Genomic DNA, 18,834 nt, shown 5'->3' on the forward strand with positions numbered 1-18,834 from the left:
CTTTGTTTGAACTTTTTAAAACTAAAATTATTTTCATGTATTTTATGTATTTTTATGAGCTACAAAGTGAAAAAAACTGTAAATACAGCTTAATCCCACTTGTGTAACAAGCAATTATATATAAATCCATATAGCCATAAAAATGAACATAAAAAGTCTGAAAGGAGATACACTAAAATTTAACACTAGCCAGCTATGAAGTAGTTAAGGGTCAGCATTTTCTTCTTTATATTTTTTGGAATTCTTTGCCTGCGTGGGTGTGCACATGTAATTTTGCAACAAGCTTTTAATATTTGTTTAAGTCGTTCCATATTAAAAGACGGTCGACATTACACCAGATAATTATTAAGCAGGAGTGGTTGTATTAATAAATCAAACCAGAATTTAAAGCAAAAAGCATCATCTGATATTAACAAAAGAAATTACAAGAAAGTTCTAACAGCCACATGTCTGTCTCAAGTAAAACGGTCAAACTATATAAAAGTCAGAAATTGTCTCCCCCCAAAACAGACACAGAATTTATTAATGTATTTTATTTGTACCATGTACTGCCTTTCCAAAGCATGTACAAAAAGTAAGCATTCTCTTTGCTATATTTGCTATTAACATTGGAAAAGTATATACATATTATCAGCACACTAAGCAGAGCTACATACATAAGAAAGTCTGGAAGGACATATACTAAAACATCGAATGTGGTTATCTCAAGCATGATTATCAAGAACTTTCATTTTCAACTTCATAAACTGTTTAAAATTTTTTGTACACATGTATTGTTTTTGTAATAAAAAAACAAAGATGTTACCGGGGGAAATAAAGAAGTTTATAAAACCACATTCAAGTTCATCTTGTCAAGTAGTTTCATTAAGTAAACAGAAAAAAAAGGAAACTTTTAACCATACATTCAATAAGCTTGACTGAATATGGGCACCAAATCTTTATCCCACAAAAACACATTCCTTGACAAACACCTAGTCATCAACAGCGGTTACTTCTAAGAAGGAAAAGAAGGAGAGGCAGGCACAGGGACAACATAGAAGCAACTTACATGGGAATTCGATTTTATCTGCATTTGTTTAAAAGAAATTTGAAACCAGTATTGCAAAATGTCTAGCTTTCAGGAGCTGGATGGTGGGTACATGGTTCTTCCCTTTATCTCTACATTTTTCTCTAAGTTTGAAATATTTAAGTAAAAAATATATGTATATATATTTCATAATGTTAATGGAATTTTATTAAATCACAAAGACCTCAATAGATACCTATATAAAATAAAATGAAAGATTCCTATGAAAAGGATAAACAACAAAAAAAATCAAGCTACCAGGCATTCCAAATATATTCCTAAATAACACTTGGGCCAAAGAAGAAAATCAAAACTTTAAAATTATATTTTCAGGGGCCGGCTCGGTGGTGCAGCGGTTAGGTTCTCCCGTTCCGCTTTGGTGGCCCGGGATTCGTCGGTTCGGATCCCGGGTGCGGACATGGCAACGCTCAGCAAGCCACGCTGTGGTAGGCGTCCCACATATAAGGTAGAGGAAGATGGGCACCAATGTTAGCTTGGGGCCAGGCTTCCTCAGCAAAAAGAGAATTGGCAGCAGATGTTAGCTCAGGGCTAATCAACCTCAAAGAATAAATAAATAAATAAAAATATATATATATATACACATATTTTTTTTTTCAGAATAAGATTCACAGCCTTAAATTAAATACAGGAAAGATTTATAAATCTTGGTTAATTGACAAATAAATTAACCAAGCTATAAAAAAAATCAAGATGCTAAAGAAAGACTATAAAGCTACAAAAGTGTAAAAATATATTAGATAAATTTTTCTTAATAAAAAGAAAAAGAGAAGTGATAAATACAAGAGCTTTTTATAAACAAACCAAATAAATAATACAATAAACCAGTCTCCAGCAAGGCTTATTTTTTAAAAAAGAAAATAAAGATGATAAAAACAATGAGAAGAGGGCATTAACACAACAGATACAGACGAGAGTAACGGATATGCTACTTTGTATAGCCTATGCCAAAAAACTTGAAAACCTCTAAGAAAAAAGCATTTTCTAAGAAAGATGTAGGAAATAAACAGATTATGAGTGATGGGGGGAAACATGAAAAAGTTAATAGAGAACAGGCAGAAATAAGTTTTCAAGTGCCTTCTTTAACATCTATGCTATTAACATTTCTCAACTCATTTTACCAAGTTAGTCGTTTTTGCAAAGGCAGCATATGCTTGAAATCAAATCTAACAAGGAGACAGCACAAGACTATCATACGGTGCAACGTCATTCCCTCTGCCTAAAACGTGTCCCCACCTAAACCCCAATTATCACATTCGTCATTCCTTTTCATCATTCAGGTGTCAGCTCAAATATAACCTCCTCAGAAAGGCCTTACTTGACCACCCTATTTAAAATAACTTCCCAGATCCTCTCTGCTACATTTCCTACACTTATGAACATTATTCATAACATTTATTACAAACTGAAATTATCTGGAATTAAGCTCCATGAGACTAGGGACTTGGTCTTGTTTGCTGGTATAATGCCAGAGCCTAGAATTCAATCACTCACAAACGTGTGCTGAATAACTCAATAACACTTAGGAATATATTTTCAGAAATCCAGCACCCTATTCAAATAACACATCATAATTAAAACATAGTAATTCTGACAGAGATCAAAAGGGTGTTTGATAAAATTCAATATCCACTCGATACAAATTATTAATACACCAAGAATGCAAGAACAGTCAACAATACTTTATTGAGAGCCTATGACATCTAGAATCAGTTTTAGATGCTGGGAATGCAGCAGTTAAAATCGAAAAAAATCTCTGCTCTCACGGAGCTTACATTCTAGTGGGTCTATCTCAAAACAACCAGCAACGTCACACTTGATGATAAAACATCAGAGGCACTATAGTATGGACAAGATGTCTGCTATTACCACACATTGTTCTGAAGTTCTAGCCAACTCAATGGTTGAGTAAAAGAAACAACAGATCCAGATACTGAAAAAATCACTGAGTTGCAGATGACACGATTACTCAGAAAATCCAAAAGAACAAACTATAAAATATGTATTAAGGTTCACATTAAGGTATCTGGTTACAAACCAAATATATAAAACCCAAGTTTTCTCAAAGAGCCATTAAGAAAAAATAGAGGACGAGGGGCGCTGTACTGAGGGATCTGGTCACCATTTTTCTATGATTTTATAAACTGATCACAATATTCACCTTTCCCACATATTTATTTTTAAAGACCAAAGAGTTGTAAATTTGAAAAAAATCTATTGAGAGAAAAGATTCCTGCTGTGGAGAAATACATGTCTTTGATTTGCTATCAGACCAGGGCAAAAATAAGCTCAGAATGAATCCTATTATACCTCTATGTTCCAGTTATGCTGTTCCAAGGTATGGCGACATTGATCCATAGACTCTATGCCAGTCAGATCCTAAAAACAAGGACAAAAACAAAAAGTTACTTAGGGAAACACCAACAGCACATATTTGGATACTGTTACCCCTAATAGAATTCTTACGAATACTGCTGGGAAAATACACTAAAAAGAGTTCAAGATTTCGTAAATGTTCACGTATGGTTAAACATCACTATTCAGAACTCAGTCAGTTACAGCAGATATTACACCCACAGAACAAAAAATGACAATTTCTTGTCTTTTAAAACTTCAAGGCTTTCAATTAAGAAGTCTACTGATTAAAATCAATATTCTCCTCTCAAATTCAAGTTTAAAATAAAAGTTAAAGATTTCCAGGGGCTGGCCCCGTGGCCGAATGGTTAAGTTCGCGCACTCCGCTGCAGGCGGCCCAGTGTTTCGTTGGTTCGAATCCTGGGCGCGGACATGGCACTGCTCATCAGACCATGCTGAGGCAGCGTCCCATATGCCACAACTAGAAGGACCCACAACGAAGAATATACAACTATGTACCGGGGTGCTTTGGGGAGAAAAAGGAAAAGAAAATTTAAAAAAAAAGTTAAAGATTTCTTCTTCAATCTCTGGAATCCAGCAAAATATTCTTTAATGCTAACCAACTATCCTGTTTATAACATATAATGATATAATAATGCAGATTTCCTGTAAAACGTAATACCTTTCATTAACTTACGTCATTTCACCTATTGGCATATAACCTATCTTAGAGTTTGAACTGTGGAAAACTTTTTATTAAAGAGAGCCTATAATTCAGATGTTTCCCTACGACATGTATTTTCCCTACTCCCTTTCTCCTTGGACTGCTCTCAGGTTTCACTTTTGTTTCTGACCAAAACTCCTTCTCTGGCTCCTCTTCTTCCCTCCCTCTAAGTGTAAGAATTTCCTTAAGGATGTGTCCTTGGCTTTAGCCTCTCTACACCTCCCTCCCTGGCAATCCTTGTCCGCGCCCAGAATCCGAACTGGCAAAACCCTGGGCCGCCGAAGCGGAGCACGCAAACTTAACCACTCGGCCAGGGGGTCGGCCCCTAATAATTTCTTTTTATGTTTCAAATACTGTATGGGGCCGGCCCCGTGGCGTAGTGGTTAAGTTTGTGCACTCCACTTTGGAAGCGTGGGGTTTGCGGGTTCAGATCCCAGGCGTGGACCTACACACTGCTCATTAAGCCATGATGTGGCAACATCCCACATATAAAGTAGACAAAGACTGGCACAGGTGTGATCTCAGGGACAATCTTCCTCAAGCAAAAAGAGGAAAACTGGCAACAGATGTTAGCTCAGGGCCAATCTTTCTCACCAAAAAAATAATAATAATAATACTAATAATAATTTTAAAAATAAATAAATACAAAAAAAAATACTGTAAAAATTTCAATACTGAAATTGAAAAGTTCTGTTAGCACTCCAGAGCTCTATTAAGAACCATTGGCTTTGATAGCTCTGACAGTCTGGACTTTAGTTCCTGACCATTCCAGGTCTCTTACCAGTTTGGCTATTGCCTTCTGGCTTGTATTAGGCTCCCCTTTTACTTCCGGTTTCCTTACAGCCCACTGCAGAAGAGTAGGATGTCCAGGGTTCCAGCTTCTCTCTGTACATTCTCTTTAAGAACTGGACTCTACTTTTACCTTCTTCTCAAGGTGTGAATGACCACTCCGTCTTTAAACATCAAAATTATTTTCTCTCTCTCGTGCACCTATTATTTTCTACCTTCTATTATGATTATTTATATTCATTCCACTGTCTTATCAGAGGATGTAGGTTCCTTGAAAGCAAAGTCTGTGATTCACCTATATATGTTCCCAGTACCTAGCATACAGCAAGGGCTCAAAAAGTGGCAGAAAAAGTTAGTCCAAGTTAAAAGACCTTCTTTTTGTATAAGCTTTGATAATCGTAGCTATAAACTGAAATCCTCTAGACATTTTCACCAAATCTCACTCTACAATAATACCCTGGGTTTTTTTAATTTTTTTTAATTTTTTTATTAATGTTATGATAGTTTACAACCTTGTGAGATTTCAGTTGTACATTTTTGTTAGTCATGTTGTGGGTACACCACTTCCCCCTTTGTGCCCTCCCCCCACCCCCCCTTTTCCCTGGTAACCACCGATCAGATCTCCTTGTCAATATATTAACTTTCACCTATGAGTGGAGTCATATAGAGTTCGTCTTTCTCTGACTGGCTTATTTCGCTTAACATAATACCCTCGACGTCCATCCATGTTGCTGCGAATGGGCCAATTTTGTCTTTTTTTTACGGCTGAGTAGTATTCCATTGTGTATATATACCATATCTTTTTTATCCAATCATCAGTTTCTGGGCACATAGGTTGGTTCCACGTCTTGGCTATTGTAAATAATGCTGCGATGAACATAGGGGTGCAAGGGACTCTTGGGATTTCTGATTTCAGGTTCTTAGGATAGATACCCAGTAGTGGGATGGCTGGGTCATAGGGTATTTCAATTTTTAACTTTTTGAGAAATCTCCATACTGTTTTCCATAGTGGCTGTACCAGTTTGCATTCCCACCAACAGTGTATGAGGGTTCCTTTTTCTCCACAACCTCTCCAACATTTGTCGCTCTTGGTTTTGGATGTTTTTGCCAATCTAACGGGTATAAGGTGATATCTTAGAGTAGTTTTGATTTGCATTTCCCTGATGATTAGCAATGATGAACATCTTTTCATCTGTCTATTGGCCATATTCATATCTTCTTTTGAGAAATGTCTGTTCATGTCCTCTGCCCATTTTTTGATCGGGTTGTTTGTTTTTTTGTTGTTAAGCCGTGTGAGTTCTTTGTATATTATGGAGATTAACCCTTTGTCGGATAAGGGCTTGTAAATATTTTTTCCCAACTAGTGAGCTGTTTTTTTGTTTCAATCCTGTTTTCCCTTGCCTTAAAGAAGCTCTTTAGTCTGATGAAGTCCCATTTGTTTATTCTTTCTATTGTTTCCCTCAACTGAGGAGTTACAGTGTCCAAAAAGATTCTTTTGAAACTGATGTCGAAGAGTGTACTGCCTATATTCTCTTCCAGAAGACTTATTGTTTCAGGCCTAATCTTTAGGTCTGTGATCCATTTTGAGTTTATTTTGGTGTGTGGTGAAAAAGAATGGTCAATTTTCAATCTTTTACATGTGGCTGTCCAATTTTCCCAGCACCATTTGTTAAAGAGACTTTCTTTGCTCCATTGTAGGCCCTCAGCTCCTTTGTCGAAGATAAGTTGTCCATAGATGTGTGGTTTTATCTCTGGGCTTTCAATTCTGTTCCATTGATCTGTGCACCTGTTTTTGTACCAGTACCATGCTGTTTTGATCACTGTAGCTTTGTAGTATGTTTTGAAATCGGGGATTGTGATTCCGCCAGCTCTGATTTTCTTGCTCAGGATTGCTTTAGCAATTCGCAGTCTTTTGTTGCCCCATATGAATTTTAGGATTCTTTGTTCAATTTCTGTGAAGAATGTTCTTGGGATTCTGATTGGGATAGCATTGAATCTGTAGATTGCTTTAGGTAGTATGGACATTTTAACTATGTTTATTCTTCCAATCCATGTGCATGGAATGTCTTTCCATCTCTGTATGTCGTCGTCAATTTCTTTCAAGAAAGTCTTGTAGTTTTCATTGTATAGATCCTTCACTTCCTTGGTTAAGTTTATCCCAAGGTATTTTATTCTTTTCGTTGCGATTGTGAATGGGATTGAGTTCTTGAGTTCTTTTTCTGTTAGTTCATTGTTAGTGCATAGAAATGCTACTGATTTATGTATGTTGATTTTATACCCTGCTACTTTGCTGCAGTTGTTGATTATTTCTAATAGTTTTTTTATGGATTCTTTGGGGTTTTCTATATATAAGATCATGTCGTCTGCAAACAGCGAGAGTTTTACTTCTTCATTGCCTATTTGGAGTCCTTTTATTTCTTTTTCCTGCCGAATTGCTCTGGCCAACACCTCCAGTACTATGTTGAATAGGAGTGGTGAAAGTGGGCACCCTTGTCTTGTTCCTGTCCTCAGAGGGATGGCTTTCAGTTTTTGTCCCTTGAGTATGATGTTGGCTGTGGGTCTGTCATATATGGCCTTTATTATGTTGAGGTACTTTCCTTCTATACCCATTTTATTGAGGGTTTTTATCATAAATGGGTGTTGGATCTTGTCGAATGCTTTCTCTGCATCTATTGAGATGATCATGTGGTTTTTGTTTTTCAATTTGTTGATGTAGTGTATCACGTTGATTGACTTGCGGATGTTGAACCATCCCTGTGTCCCTGGTATAAATCCTACTTGATCATGGTGTATAATTTTTTTGATGTATTGTTGTATTCAGTTTGCCAAAATTTTGTTGAGGATTTTTGCATCTATGTTCATCAGTGATATCGGCCTGTAGTTAATACCCTGGGTTTTTTAAAACTTCAAATGTTCTGACTAGATGCTGAGCTGGCAAATAAAATTACAAATTTGCAGAATCTTCCTAGAGATCAATAAGTCAGGGATGGAGGTGGGGAATCAGTGTTTTTTCAAACCTCCTCAGCAGGATCTAACACACAGCTGGACTGGGAAATCCAGAATATTGTATAATTCTATGTAGAATCAGAGATTATAAGTCACTTACTAAAATAACTTTTTTTTTGAAAGATTGGCACCTGAGCTAACAATTATTGCCAATCTTCTTTTTTTTTTTTTTCTGCTTTTTCTCCCCAATCCCTCTAGTACATAGTTGCATATTTTAGTTGTGGGCCCTTCTAGTTGTGGCATGTCGAACATCACCTCAGCATGGCCTGATGAGCAATGCCATGTCTGTACTCAGGATCTGAACTGGCAAAACTCCAGGCCGCCAAAGTGGAGCACACGAACTTAACCACTTGGCCACGGGGCTGGTTCCTAAATTAACTTTTTAAAAGAGCATTATAAATACTGTAGGAGAAAGCAATCAGTGTAATTACACATCTTCAGTATGCTGAAATACCTAAGCTAATCTGCAAGTAAAACCCTCGCGAAAGTAGAAAATCAGGGTAAACTGGAAGCTCAAGTGAACAAGGCTACTTTCAATCACTACTGATAAGTCTTAAAAACAGGCACTAGGAATAAGCAATGCAGCACAGAATTAGGATAGAACTATTAATTCATATAAAACAAATGTTCACTGACCCAGTATTCTAGATATCCAGGATACACATCGCATCCCTGATCTCATTAAGTTTATATCCTTCTAGAGAGAGACTGACAAAAACAAACCACACACACAAGCAAATAAACGAATAAAATTTTAGGCTAGGGGATTCCTTTGGATTGGGTGCTCAAGGAAGACTTCTCCCAGGAGATAGCATTTCAGCAGAGATCTGATGACAGATAAGGGTCCAGCCATGGGAAAATATGAGGGAAGAGTAATCCAGGCAGAAGGACAATAAATGCAAACACTCTTAGACAAATAGATATATGACACTATGCATTTGTCAAAACCCAAAGAATTTTATAGCACAGTGAATCTTAGTGAATGTAAATTTAAGAAATCATTTCAAAGGTCAGAGGATCCCAGGGTGGAACAGAGACAGACTGTAATAAAAGAATCTAATTGTATTACAAATATATGAAACAACTTCATGGATGGTGATGGGGGGAAAAGGTGCTGATCTAAATAACTCTGGAAATGAGTGGAGTCTGTAAGACTATATACGTATGTTGCAGATGTGTGGTGTTTTTCTAACTCCAGAAGGTATTACCAAATTAATTTTTAAAGAGCTCTATTCAACCGGCTTAAAGACAAACAAGCACTATATAAATTAAGTATACACTCAGAGGTATGCAGGCTGGCCCAGGTGTTTAGGTTTATGTGATCTGGGATAATCTTTGATAAATAAAAGCTAGGTTAAGTTTGTTGGTTTGCTGAAAGCAGGCATGTCTTCAGAGTTGTTAATATTGAATGTAATGCAAACTGATCAACTAAGCTCATGCTATATCTATGTTACAAAACCTTGACGACAACAAAAATAACTTAAGGTGACAGGTAGTTGTTTAATCCAAGCATAACTGTCAAAGACAAGTAATTTAAGCAGAATTGGTCAAGAAGCCAAATAAGATAATGTATTGGGATGTTGACTGCTAGACAAAGGTTTATCTAGTTTTGGGTTTTTTAATCTTTCTGCAAAGAAACAAAGGATGTTTGGGTCTGCTGATGAACATATTTTATACCACATTAAAAAATTTTACTATGAAGAATATACTTCTAAAACTTTTGATAAATTTGCTAATCTACTACAGGATGCTAAGATATGATAGGCAGTTTACAAATGTCTGCTTCCTAGATTTTACTAGAAAGCAAAGATTACAAATAATTTAAAAAGCTAGAAGAAGAGCTGAGGTTAGCAAAGGATAAGGTTTTCCACTACTCTGCTAGCTTAGAGGCTGGCAGGTGGAAAGCAGGACAGTAAGTTAGAGACCTTAGCATACCATTTTGCAAAGCTAGGAAGGCACAAGATGCTGCAGATTAAGATCTGCATGATGACAAAACCTGAACAGGATGTTAAGAGGTGGAATCTCTGGGAAAATAATGAGAATGAAGAGGCTATTACAGTGATTGATGAGAAGATGAACAAAATACCCCATGCCATCTGACCCCTAATACAAAGGAAATTTTAAATAGCAATTACCCCAAAATGCCTAGAAGGAGGCTTTTAAAAATACAGACTGCTGTGGCCAAAATCGATTTGTCAAAGAGCCAAAGTTGTTGTTGTTGTTGTTTTACAAAACTACCAGAAATAATAAAGATGAAAGAAAATTACTGCATATGAAAAGTAAGGATGTATGTTTTTGGTAAAAGAAGGTATGAGGAATAGAGATGGATTTTTTGGTAAAAGAAAAAGAAATCTTGTCCTAAAGTAAAACAATTGTTCCACAATAAGAAAGGAAAAAGACAGGACAAAACCTAACTGGACATAGTAAATTGCAGAAGGTTTGTGGAAAAGGAATACTGATAGAGGAATTTTATGTGCATTCAAGCTAAAATCGGAATAGATTACTCAAGAAGACAAAATAAAGGAGAATTTTAGTATCAAACGTATACTAATGCAGAATTAGAATTTGGTTTTCTCTCTGCTAAAAAAACAAAGTTTTCTTAGATCATTGGTTTGCTCTTAATAAGAAATTGTAAACAACGATTTTTTCTTTAACTTTAATGTAATATGCTGAGAAAACAAAGATTCTGTGTTTTATCAGGTCTTTGATTACTCAAAAATCACAAAACTTGAGTCTTTCACAACTACATTAACTAACTTCAGTTACAATCCTATTTGACCAAATCTTTTGATATTTTTGACAAATTTCCCCAAATCAAATTGTAAATGAAGTCTTTTTTGTTTTTTAGATTGGCACCTAGCTAACATCTGTTGCCAATCCTTTTTTCCCCCTCTCTTCATCTTCTCCCCAAAGCCCCCTAGTACATAGTTGTGTGTTCTAGTTGTGAGTGCCTCTGGTTGTGCTGTGTACAATGCCACCTCAGTATGGCCTAACAAGCTGTGCCAGGTCTGCACCCAGGATCCGAACCAGTGAAATCCCAGGTTGCTGAAGGAGAGTGCACGAACTTAACCACCTGGCCACAGGGCCAGCCCCTACATGAATTCTTTTTGACCTTGAACTAACTTTGGAGTTTTTCAGAGGGCCCCTGAAACATCTCAAAGGATTTATTCTCTCTCCTTATATAAAAAGGGAGATACTATGTTAAATTACATGGAAGTATTGTCAAATAAGCCTTCTTTATGTTGTGATTATAGGTGTTCCAGAAATGATGGAAATTCTCCAAACTAACCTTTGTAAGCAGAGTTGAAACAATTTCTTTGTCTCTCTACCTGAACCCTTCAAAATTTGGAAACGTAGTAGATATTCTTTATGGCAATATAGTTACTTGCATAAGTTCAATAAGAATCTGTCCTTCTTGTACCAAGACTTTGACTGGAATGTTGTATTTGGGAGAGATGTGCATAGACTCAGATATGACCAGACATCTTTGGGGAACAAAAGTTGACTTTGTGGAGCCAATAAAGCCCCTTGGAACTATTGGCTTGGTACCTTGCTTACAGGGTTCTCAACAGCCTTAACAAGTGAGTAAGGAAAGACACTTGGCAGGCTCAGGAACCTCAGGATATTTTGGGGACCTTGAGAGGAGAGGAATTCACCTGAATCTATAGGGATTGAAGGTGAAGTCTGATGGAAAGTCCTTGGCTTGGGTTTCCGGCCTCAAGAGGCTTTTAAGTTCAATTTGAGATTCCTTATGAAAAGTTCCAACAGAGCAGATAGATATGCTCAATTGCTATGCTTGCTGCACTTATGTAAATAATCAGACGAAGTTTACTGAGATTTGACTTACTTTGCAAACAAATTAGTCCTAATTTGGCTATCTCTGTTAGAAATGAGGATGATTTTAGAGAGAAGAATTACATTTACTGATAACTGTCTTTGCCTCCAATATGTGGCTAGAACTTTCCAATTTTCTCCCACCTACTCTTTTGACTTGGATTCACTATGAAACTAAAACTACACTTTTCCCAAAACCATGCAAGCTAAAGCTGGATGTAAACTTCAGAGAAATCACCCTGACAGCTCATGTGTGGAACATCTTCATGCCTGTCCTATGGGCCACTCAGAAAGACCACCAGAGACATTCAGACTGCAAATCAAGAAAATCTCTCAGACAGCTACTGCTTGCCTTTACTCCATCTGAAGATGCTTCAAACCTGACAAACTTTCTCAAATGGCTGTTCCCCAAATTCAAAAACGAAATTTATAATTTGCTCAAACTATTATGATTGCTAATATTTAATTGGTTCCTGGGAATTTCCGTTTCAGGGATTTTTTCAATGTTTGGCTATTATTCTCCTTATAGTCATTATATTAACCTCTCTAGTGCATTATATACTCTCAAGGGTTTTAAATGTCTGTTGGCAGCTACTCACACAACAAATGGTATCTATGAGGATTAAACAACTGGGTGAAAGCAATAATAACGTAAAGGATGAAGATGGTGACTACACTGCCCTCTAGCCTGTGACTCAACCAATGGAAACAGCAAATGTGTGATCCTTCAGCCTGACTACATGAACAGTGGTAACTGAGAATAACACTATAAGGGTTGGTCTTACTCTCAGCCTGCTGAGAGAATGACCAAAAGGAGAGAATTGTTTTTTTTTTTAATTAATTATTTTTTAATTTTATTTTTTTCCTTTTTCTCCCCAAAGCCCCCCGGTACATAGGTGTATATTCTTCGTTGTGGGTCCTTCTAGTTGTGGCATGTGGGATGCTGCCTCAGCGTGGTTTGATGAGCAGTGCCATGTCCGCACCCAGGATTCGAACCAACGAAACACTGGGCCACCTGCAGCGGAGCGCACGAACTTAACACTCGGCCACGGGGCCAGCCCCAGGAGAGAATTGTTAAAATCAAAGGCAAATAGAGACCAGCCTTGAAGGTTCCCTTAGCAGACAAAACCAGGTTAGTCATTAATTTAGCGAAACTACCAATCACTGCGAAGACTCTGCCTTCTCACTATATGAGCTGCTTTGTAATAATATATCTCCAAGCCTCATTCCATGTTTTGGTTTGATTGCTCCCTGTTTGCAAACTTTTTGGAGTATGCACAATAAATTTTTACTACTTACTACTTTGGTGATTCATTGGTTTTATTTTGACTATTTCTGAACCTTTGACAAGATGGAACACAACTCTCCACTCCTTAGGTGTAGGGTGTGAACAGTGACTTCCTTCCAAAGAGTATTGTATGGAAAAGGAGGAAAAGATTAACTTCATAGTGGAGAAACCTGACAAACACTACCTCAGCCAGGTGATCAAGGTCAACACCAACAGTGATAAATCATGTTGATAGTATGTACCCTTGATAAGATGTAATGAAAAGGCACTTTAGCCCTGTGGTCTTCCTCCCAAGAACCCGTAACTCCAGCCTAAAGATGAGAAAAAAAATCAGACAAATCCCAATTGAAGGACATTCTACAAAATACTTGACAAGTATTCCTGAAAACTGTCAAGGTCATCAGAAACAAGGAAAGTCTGAGAAACTATCACAGCCAAGAGGAGCCTAAGGAGACTTGATTACTAAAGGTAATATGGTATCTTAGATGGGATCCGGGAGCATAAAAAGGACATCAGGTAAAAACTAAGGAAATGTAGTAAAGAATGGACTTTAGTTAACAATAGTGTATCAATATTGGTTCATTAATTGTGGCAGATGTACCAAACTAATAATGTAAGATGTTAATAGGGAACACTGAGTGCAGGATATTTGAAAAGTCTTTGTACTATTTTTGCAACTTTTATGTAAATCTAAATCTATCCTAACATAAAAAGTTTATTTAAGAAGTGAAAAACAAACCTTGGAGGGGGAACTTCTGAGACAGAACAATCTTGGCAAGCTGGCAGAGAAGGTCTGAGCAGTAGGCAGGGGAGAGAACACTGATCTAGGGTAGTGTTTCTCAACCTCACTTGCCTATCAGAAGCACCTGAGGGGAATCTACAGCTGCCTAGATCCCCACCCCAAGCAATTTAATTGGATTCTCTCAATGTGCAGCCTAGGCATAGGTAAACTTTTTTGTGGGGGTGGGGTTAGGGGTATGGGGGGAGCTTCCAGGTGTCAGGAACTATTCTAGCCATCTTCATGTTTTCCTCAACAAGCTTATGAGACAGATATTGCCATCATGCCATCTCATCAGGTGAGAATACTAAGACTCTTTAAAAAAGAATTATGTGGAAGCACCCCACACTAATTCAGGTACCCAGTAAGTGCTCAATAACGGTTAGCTAAATCTGCAAGCTCTCCTAACTGGCTTGCTCTTCAGAATTCTGGTTTAATTCGGATCTACTGACATCTAAGGTGACTTGAGATGGCACTGGACAGAATAGCTGCAATGGATATAAAGGTTAACTTTGGCACCTCCTCCTCCCTCTAACCTGTCAGGGCCAGTGTGTAATGTCCACTGATACCACAAATCCCCTACTGGGCAGATCCAACCAGGACTGTCTTACTGAGAAATATCCCTTGAGTTAAGAACATCTTTCTCTCCCTCCTCCTACCCTCAGAGCTAACACCCCTTCCATGAATTATCCTCCCAAGGATTTAGGACAATACTGCATTTAGTTATAGCAATTTACACAAAAGCATAATCGACTGAAAGCATTAGTAAGAGAAGAGCAATATTTATCTTTAGGGCAAAAAAATACCCTGAACCCCAATCAATCTTCAACTAGTAAAATGCACAGGGGAGACTGGAGAAAAGTGTGTGAACTACTCTATACTCTTCTCCTACTCCAGCCTTGGTCTAACTTCCTCCTCTTCCAAGTCAGAAGACAAGAGGATGTCAACACCACTTGGCAACTGACTTCTGAAACATTGTGCTCTCTGATCTATCTCTTGCTTAAGTGTGATTTCAGGAAGGAGTCACAAACAATAGATGGCGTAGTGTTTTAACCAGATGTCTCATTCAACTATCTGGATAGGGATTGGGTAACTAGAGTGTATCATCTCATCCATTTATACTAACAAACACTGTAGGAGGCTGGCGTGAAATCTAAGTACTCTCTCAATTCCAGTTGGCTCGTTGAGGATGCATATTTTAACCTCTGTCTTCAGTTATTCCCAGAGAGAAACTTGGCAAAAACCAGGGATTTCTGTTCTCTCCTTTCTACCACACAGACAGCTTTGCTTTATGCAATAAGCAGTACACCCTCTCTGGTAGTGGCAGGAGAAATGGAATTTGAAGTCCCTTCAGGAAGTGAAGTGATCACACCTAAGCTCTGATCTATAACTAAAACTCTTACACTCAGATCTTTATTATTCATATTTAATTACTGATTTACCAAAGTAAATACCAGCAAGTTCCATTTACTAAGCACCTATTACTAAGTAAAAGGCACTATAAGTAATAAAACCCTCATTTTCACTACTGAGAAAGCCAAGGATTCAAGAGGTTATGGACTTGTCTAAGAATATCCCTGTCTAAGAATAATGATAATTGGTGGAGTCGAGACTGAAACCTAAAATAACTACCTCCAAAGTCCAGGTTATCCCCCATACCACACTGCCTCCCATTATTATTTGATTAATTCATGCTAGAAAACAAGAAGTTTCAATAAAAATCTCAATTCAGAAAATTTCAACAAAATTTTTGTTTGACTGAGAATAAAATATCTGGAATTTTTCTAATTTTCACATTAAAGAGTAAAGATAAATTTAGGACATTAATTCAACCCCTCATTTTGCAGAAAAAGGAAACTGAGGCAAGCTTTCCCAAGTCACAGAACATCAGGGTGGCAGAATTGTCCAGCCTTTATACTCATGGTCTCTTCTTTCCTCATTGTACCTACTGATAGTAGATATCAGTTCATAGATATATACAAAATTGTTCTCCTTTATTTATCTCCAGGCTCAATAATTTATTGGTACAGTTTTGCTCTACAGAGTTTGGTGTCAAAACTGAAAAATTCTACATACCAAATCTCCTTTTCGGAAATTCCCAGTACATCTTTTAAAGGCTTTAAAAGGTGCTACCTTTAGTTAAAAGAAAAGAAAATTTAACTTTACAACTTTACATAGGGGAAGATCATTTTTAAAAGAACACTATTAATATCCATTGAAGAATTTTCCCATAGAATTGGATTGTGAACCACAGATTTAGACCATCACTGGATGTTAAACCAATGGTCCATATGAATCAAGAGATAACCCTGCCCACATAGTGATTCTTAAATATTTGATAACTGATTGGACACACAGTACACAAGTGTGAATGTTTTATGTGCAAATATTTGAATCTACATTAAATACCACATGGATGAACATTTCCCAAGAGAAACCCACAATATTCTTTATCCAAGCAATCAAGAACAGGTGAAATAAATGGTTGAGCTCTGTTGAAAAGTTAGATACTAGAGTCTTCAATAATCCTTCATTCTAACTCTACCAGTCACTATCTTGGTAACCTTAGGCATCTTTCTGAGGTTTAGTTTCTTTACTGGTAAAAAGTAAACAAAAATAGTGATTAACCCATTGGGTTGTAAAGATTAAGTGTACAATGCTCAATGTAGCTCTTACTATGAAAAAACATTAAAAATGAGAATGTTATCATGAAACTTAGTTTCATGCGGACAAGAAAAAGACACTTGTACACCAACTGAGATCATCATGTGGACTTTTTTCCTTCATTCTGTTAATGTGGTGTGTTACACTGAGAGATTTCCATATATTGAACCATCCTTGCATTCCAAGAATAAATCACACTTGGTCATGGTATATAATCCTTTTAATATGCTGCTGAATTCAGTTTGCTAGTATTATGTTGAGGCTTTTTGAATCAACATTCATAAGGGATATTGTTCTATAGTTTTCTGCAGTATCTTTATCTGGTATCAGGGTAATGATGGCCTCATAGAACAAGTTAGGAAGTGCTCCCTCCTCTTCAACTTTTTGGAAAAGTCTGAGAAGAATTAGAATTAGTTCTCTAAATGTTTGGTAGAATTCACTAGTGAAACCATCAGGTCCAAGGCTTTTCTTTGTCAGGAGATTTTTGATTACAGATTTTCTATTTCTTTGTGATTCCACCTTGGTAGGTTTTGTGTTTCTAGGAATTCATCCGTCTCATCTAGGTTATGCAATGTTTTGGTATACAAGTGCTCATACTACTCTCTTTTAAACATTTCTATTTCTGTAGAATCAGTAATAATGTCTCCATTTTCATTTTTGATATCAGTAATTTGAATCTTCTCTTTTTTCTTAGTCCTCTAGCTAAAGGTTTGTCAATGTTGTTGATCCTTTCAAAGAATGAACTTTTGGTTTCATTGATTTTCTCTACTATTTTTCTATTCTCTATTTTGTTCATCTAGGCTCTAGTCTATTTCCTTCCTTCTGCTGGCTCTGGGTGTGGTTTGTTTTTCTTCTAGTTCCTTACGTTATAAAGTTAGGTTGTTGATTTGAGATCTTTCTTGATTTTTAATGTAAGTGTTTAATAGCTATAAATTCCCCCTCTTTATAGCACTTCTTGCTGCATCCCAGAGCATGTTGAATCTTCATTTTCCCTCATCTCTACATATTTAAATTTACCTTCTGATTATTTTTTTGATCCACTGATTGTTTAAGAGTGTGTTGTTTACACAAATTTATGAATTTTTCAATTTTACTTCTGTCATTCATTTCTAAAGTCATCTCGTGGTCAGAGAAGATATTTTATATATCTTTTTAAATCTATTCAGACTTAATTTCTTCTTTCTTTTTTTGAGGAAGATTAGCCCTGAGCTAACATCTGCTGCCAATCCTCCTCTTTTTGCTGAGGAAGACTGGCCCTGAGCTAACATCCATGCCCATCTTCCTCTACTTTATATGTGGGATGGCTGCCACAGCATGGCTTGCCAAGTGGGCCATGTCTGCACCTGGGATCTGAAGCAGCGAACCCCGGGCCACCAAAGTGGAATGTGCAAGCTTAACCACCATGCCACCAGGCCAGCCCCAGACTTAACTGCTTATATGTAGAATACCATAAGGAGTCCACGTACATACAAAAACTTAGAATAAATGAATTCAACAAAAGAGCAGAATAAAAGTCAATACACAAGTTTTAGTTGCATTTCTTTACACTAACGATGAGCAATCTAAGAAAGAAATTAAGAAAACAATTCCAGAAGGAGTGACATCAGCATTATGGCAGAGTGAGTTGTTCCCTTTGTCTCTCCCCTCTAAGTCACAACTAGATGGACATTCATTAACCAGCAGAGGATTCCTGCACAGCACAATAAGACATCTAAGAGATCCACGCAGCTGTGCACCTGAAGGTCAGTGGACTGGATCCCCGGGAAGTGTGGAACTAGGTGACTGCACCCCTTCACCTCCCCAGTGGCAGTGATCTAGGTTTAGGTCCTCACCCAGTGGCTGGCATGACTGTAAGAGGAGGTGGGGTCAGTCTGGCTCACACTAACACTTTCAGAGTGGTAGCCTGGCCCGTGGGAGAGCCCACTGAGTGGTGTGGCTCAGCCCCCGTGAAGGAGCCCCCACTAAGCACAGCAGCTCAGCCAAACTGCCCGTGAGCACAGAGCTGGTACAGGTTTGCAAGAAAGTGCCCCTGCCCTCCCACCTAGCGCAGCGGCTTGGCTAGTCCCCCGGTGAGCACAGTGGTCCCAGAGGAGAGCAATCTGCAGGTGGAGCACAGGCAATACCATGGAGAACTACATTAACACTTCAGAGCAGAGGGAAAATGACGCGTCTCCAGAAACCAATCCTGAAGTCACAGAAATTTACCATCTAAATGACAGAGAATTCAAAACAGATATCATAAAGAAACTCAATGAGTTACGAGAAAACTCAGAAATAGAATTAATGAGCAGAAGGAATACTTCAGCAAAGAG

At 37.5% G+C, this 18,834-nt stretch overlaps 1 protein-coding gene across 3 annotated transcripts in view; it reads right to left on the bottom strand.

The window, feature by feature from the left end:
- Positions 1–18,834, bottom strand: part of FAF2 (Fas associated factor family member 2) — a 59,461-nt gene that overhangs the window by 22,729 nt on the left and 17,898 nt on the right. For all 3 annotated transcript variants that reach the window (XR_011505711.1, XM_014826815.3, XM_014826816.3), the window contains exon 2: positions 3,395–3,463. Coding sequence is in view for 2 of the 3 variants with exons in the window: in XM_014826815.3 (XP_014682301.1) it covers positions 3,395–3,463 (69 nt within the window). In the remaining variant the exon portion in view is untranslated. The remainder of the gene's footprint in view (positions 1–3,394; positions 3,464–18,834) is intronic.

The sequence above is a fragment of the Equus asinus genome, chromosome 9, assembly GCF_041296235.1.
Source record: "Equus asinus isolate D_3611 breed Donkey chromosome 9, EquAss-T2T_v2, whole genome shotgun sequence".
Taxonomy (NCBI): domain Eukaryota; kingdom Metazoa; phylum Chordata; class Mammalia; order Perissodactyla; family Equidae; genus Equus; species Equus asinus.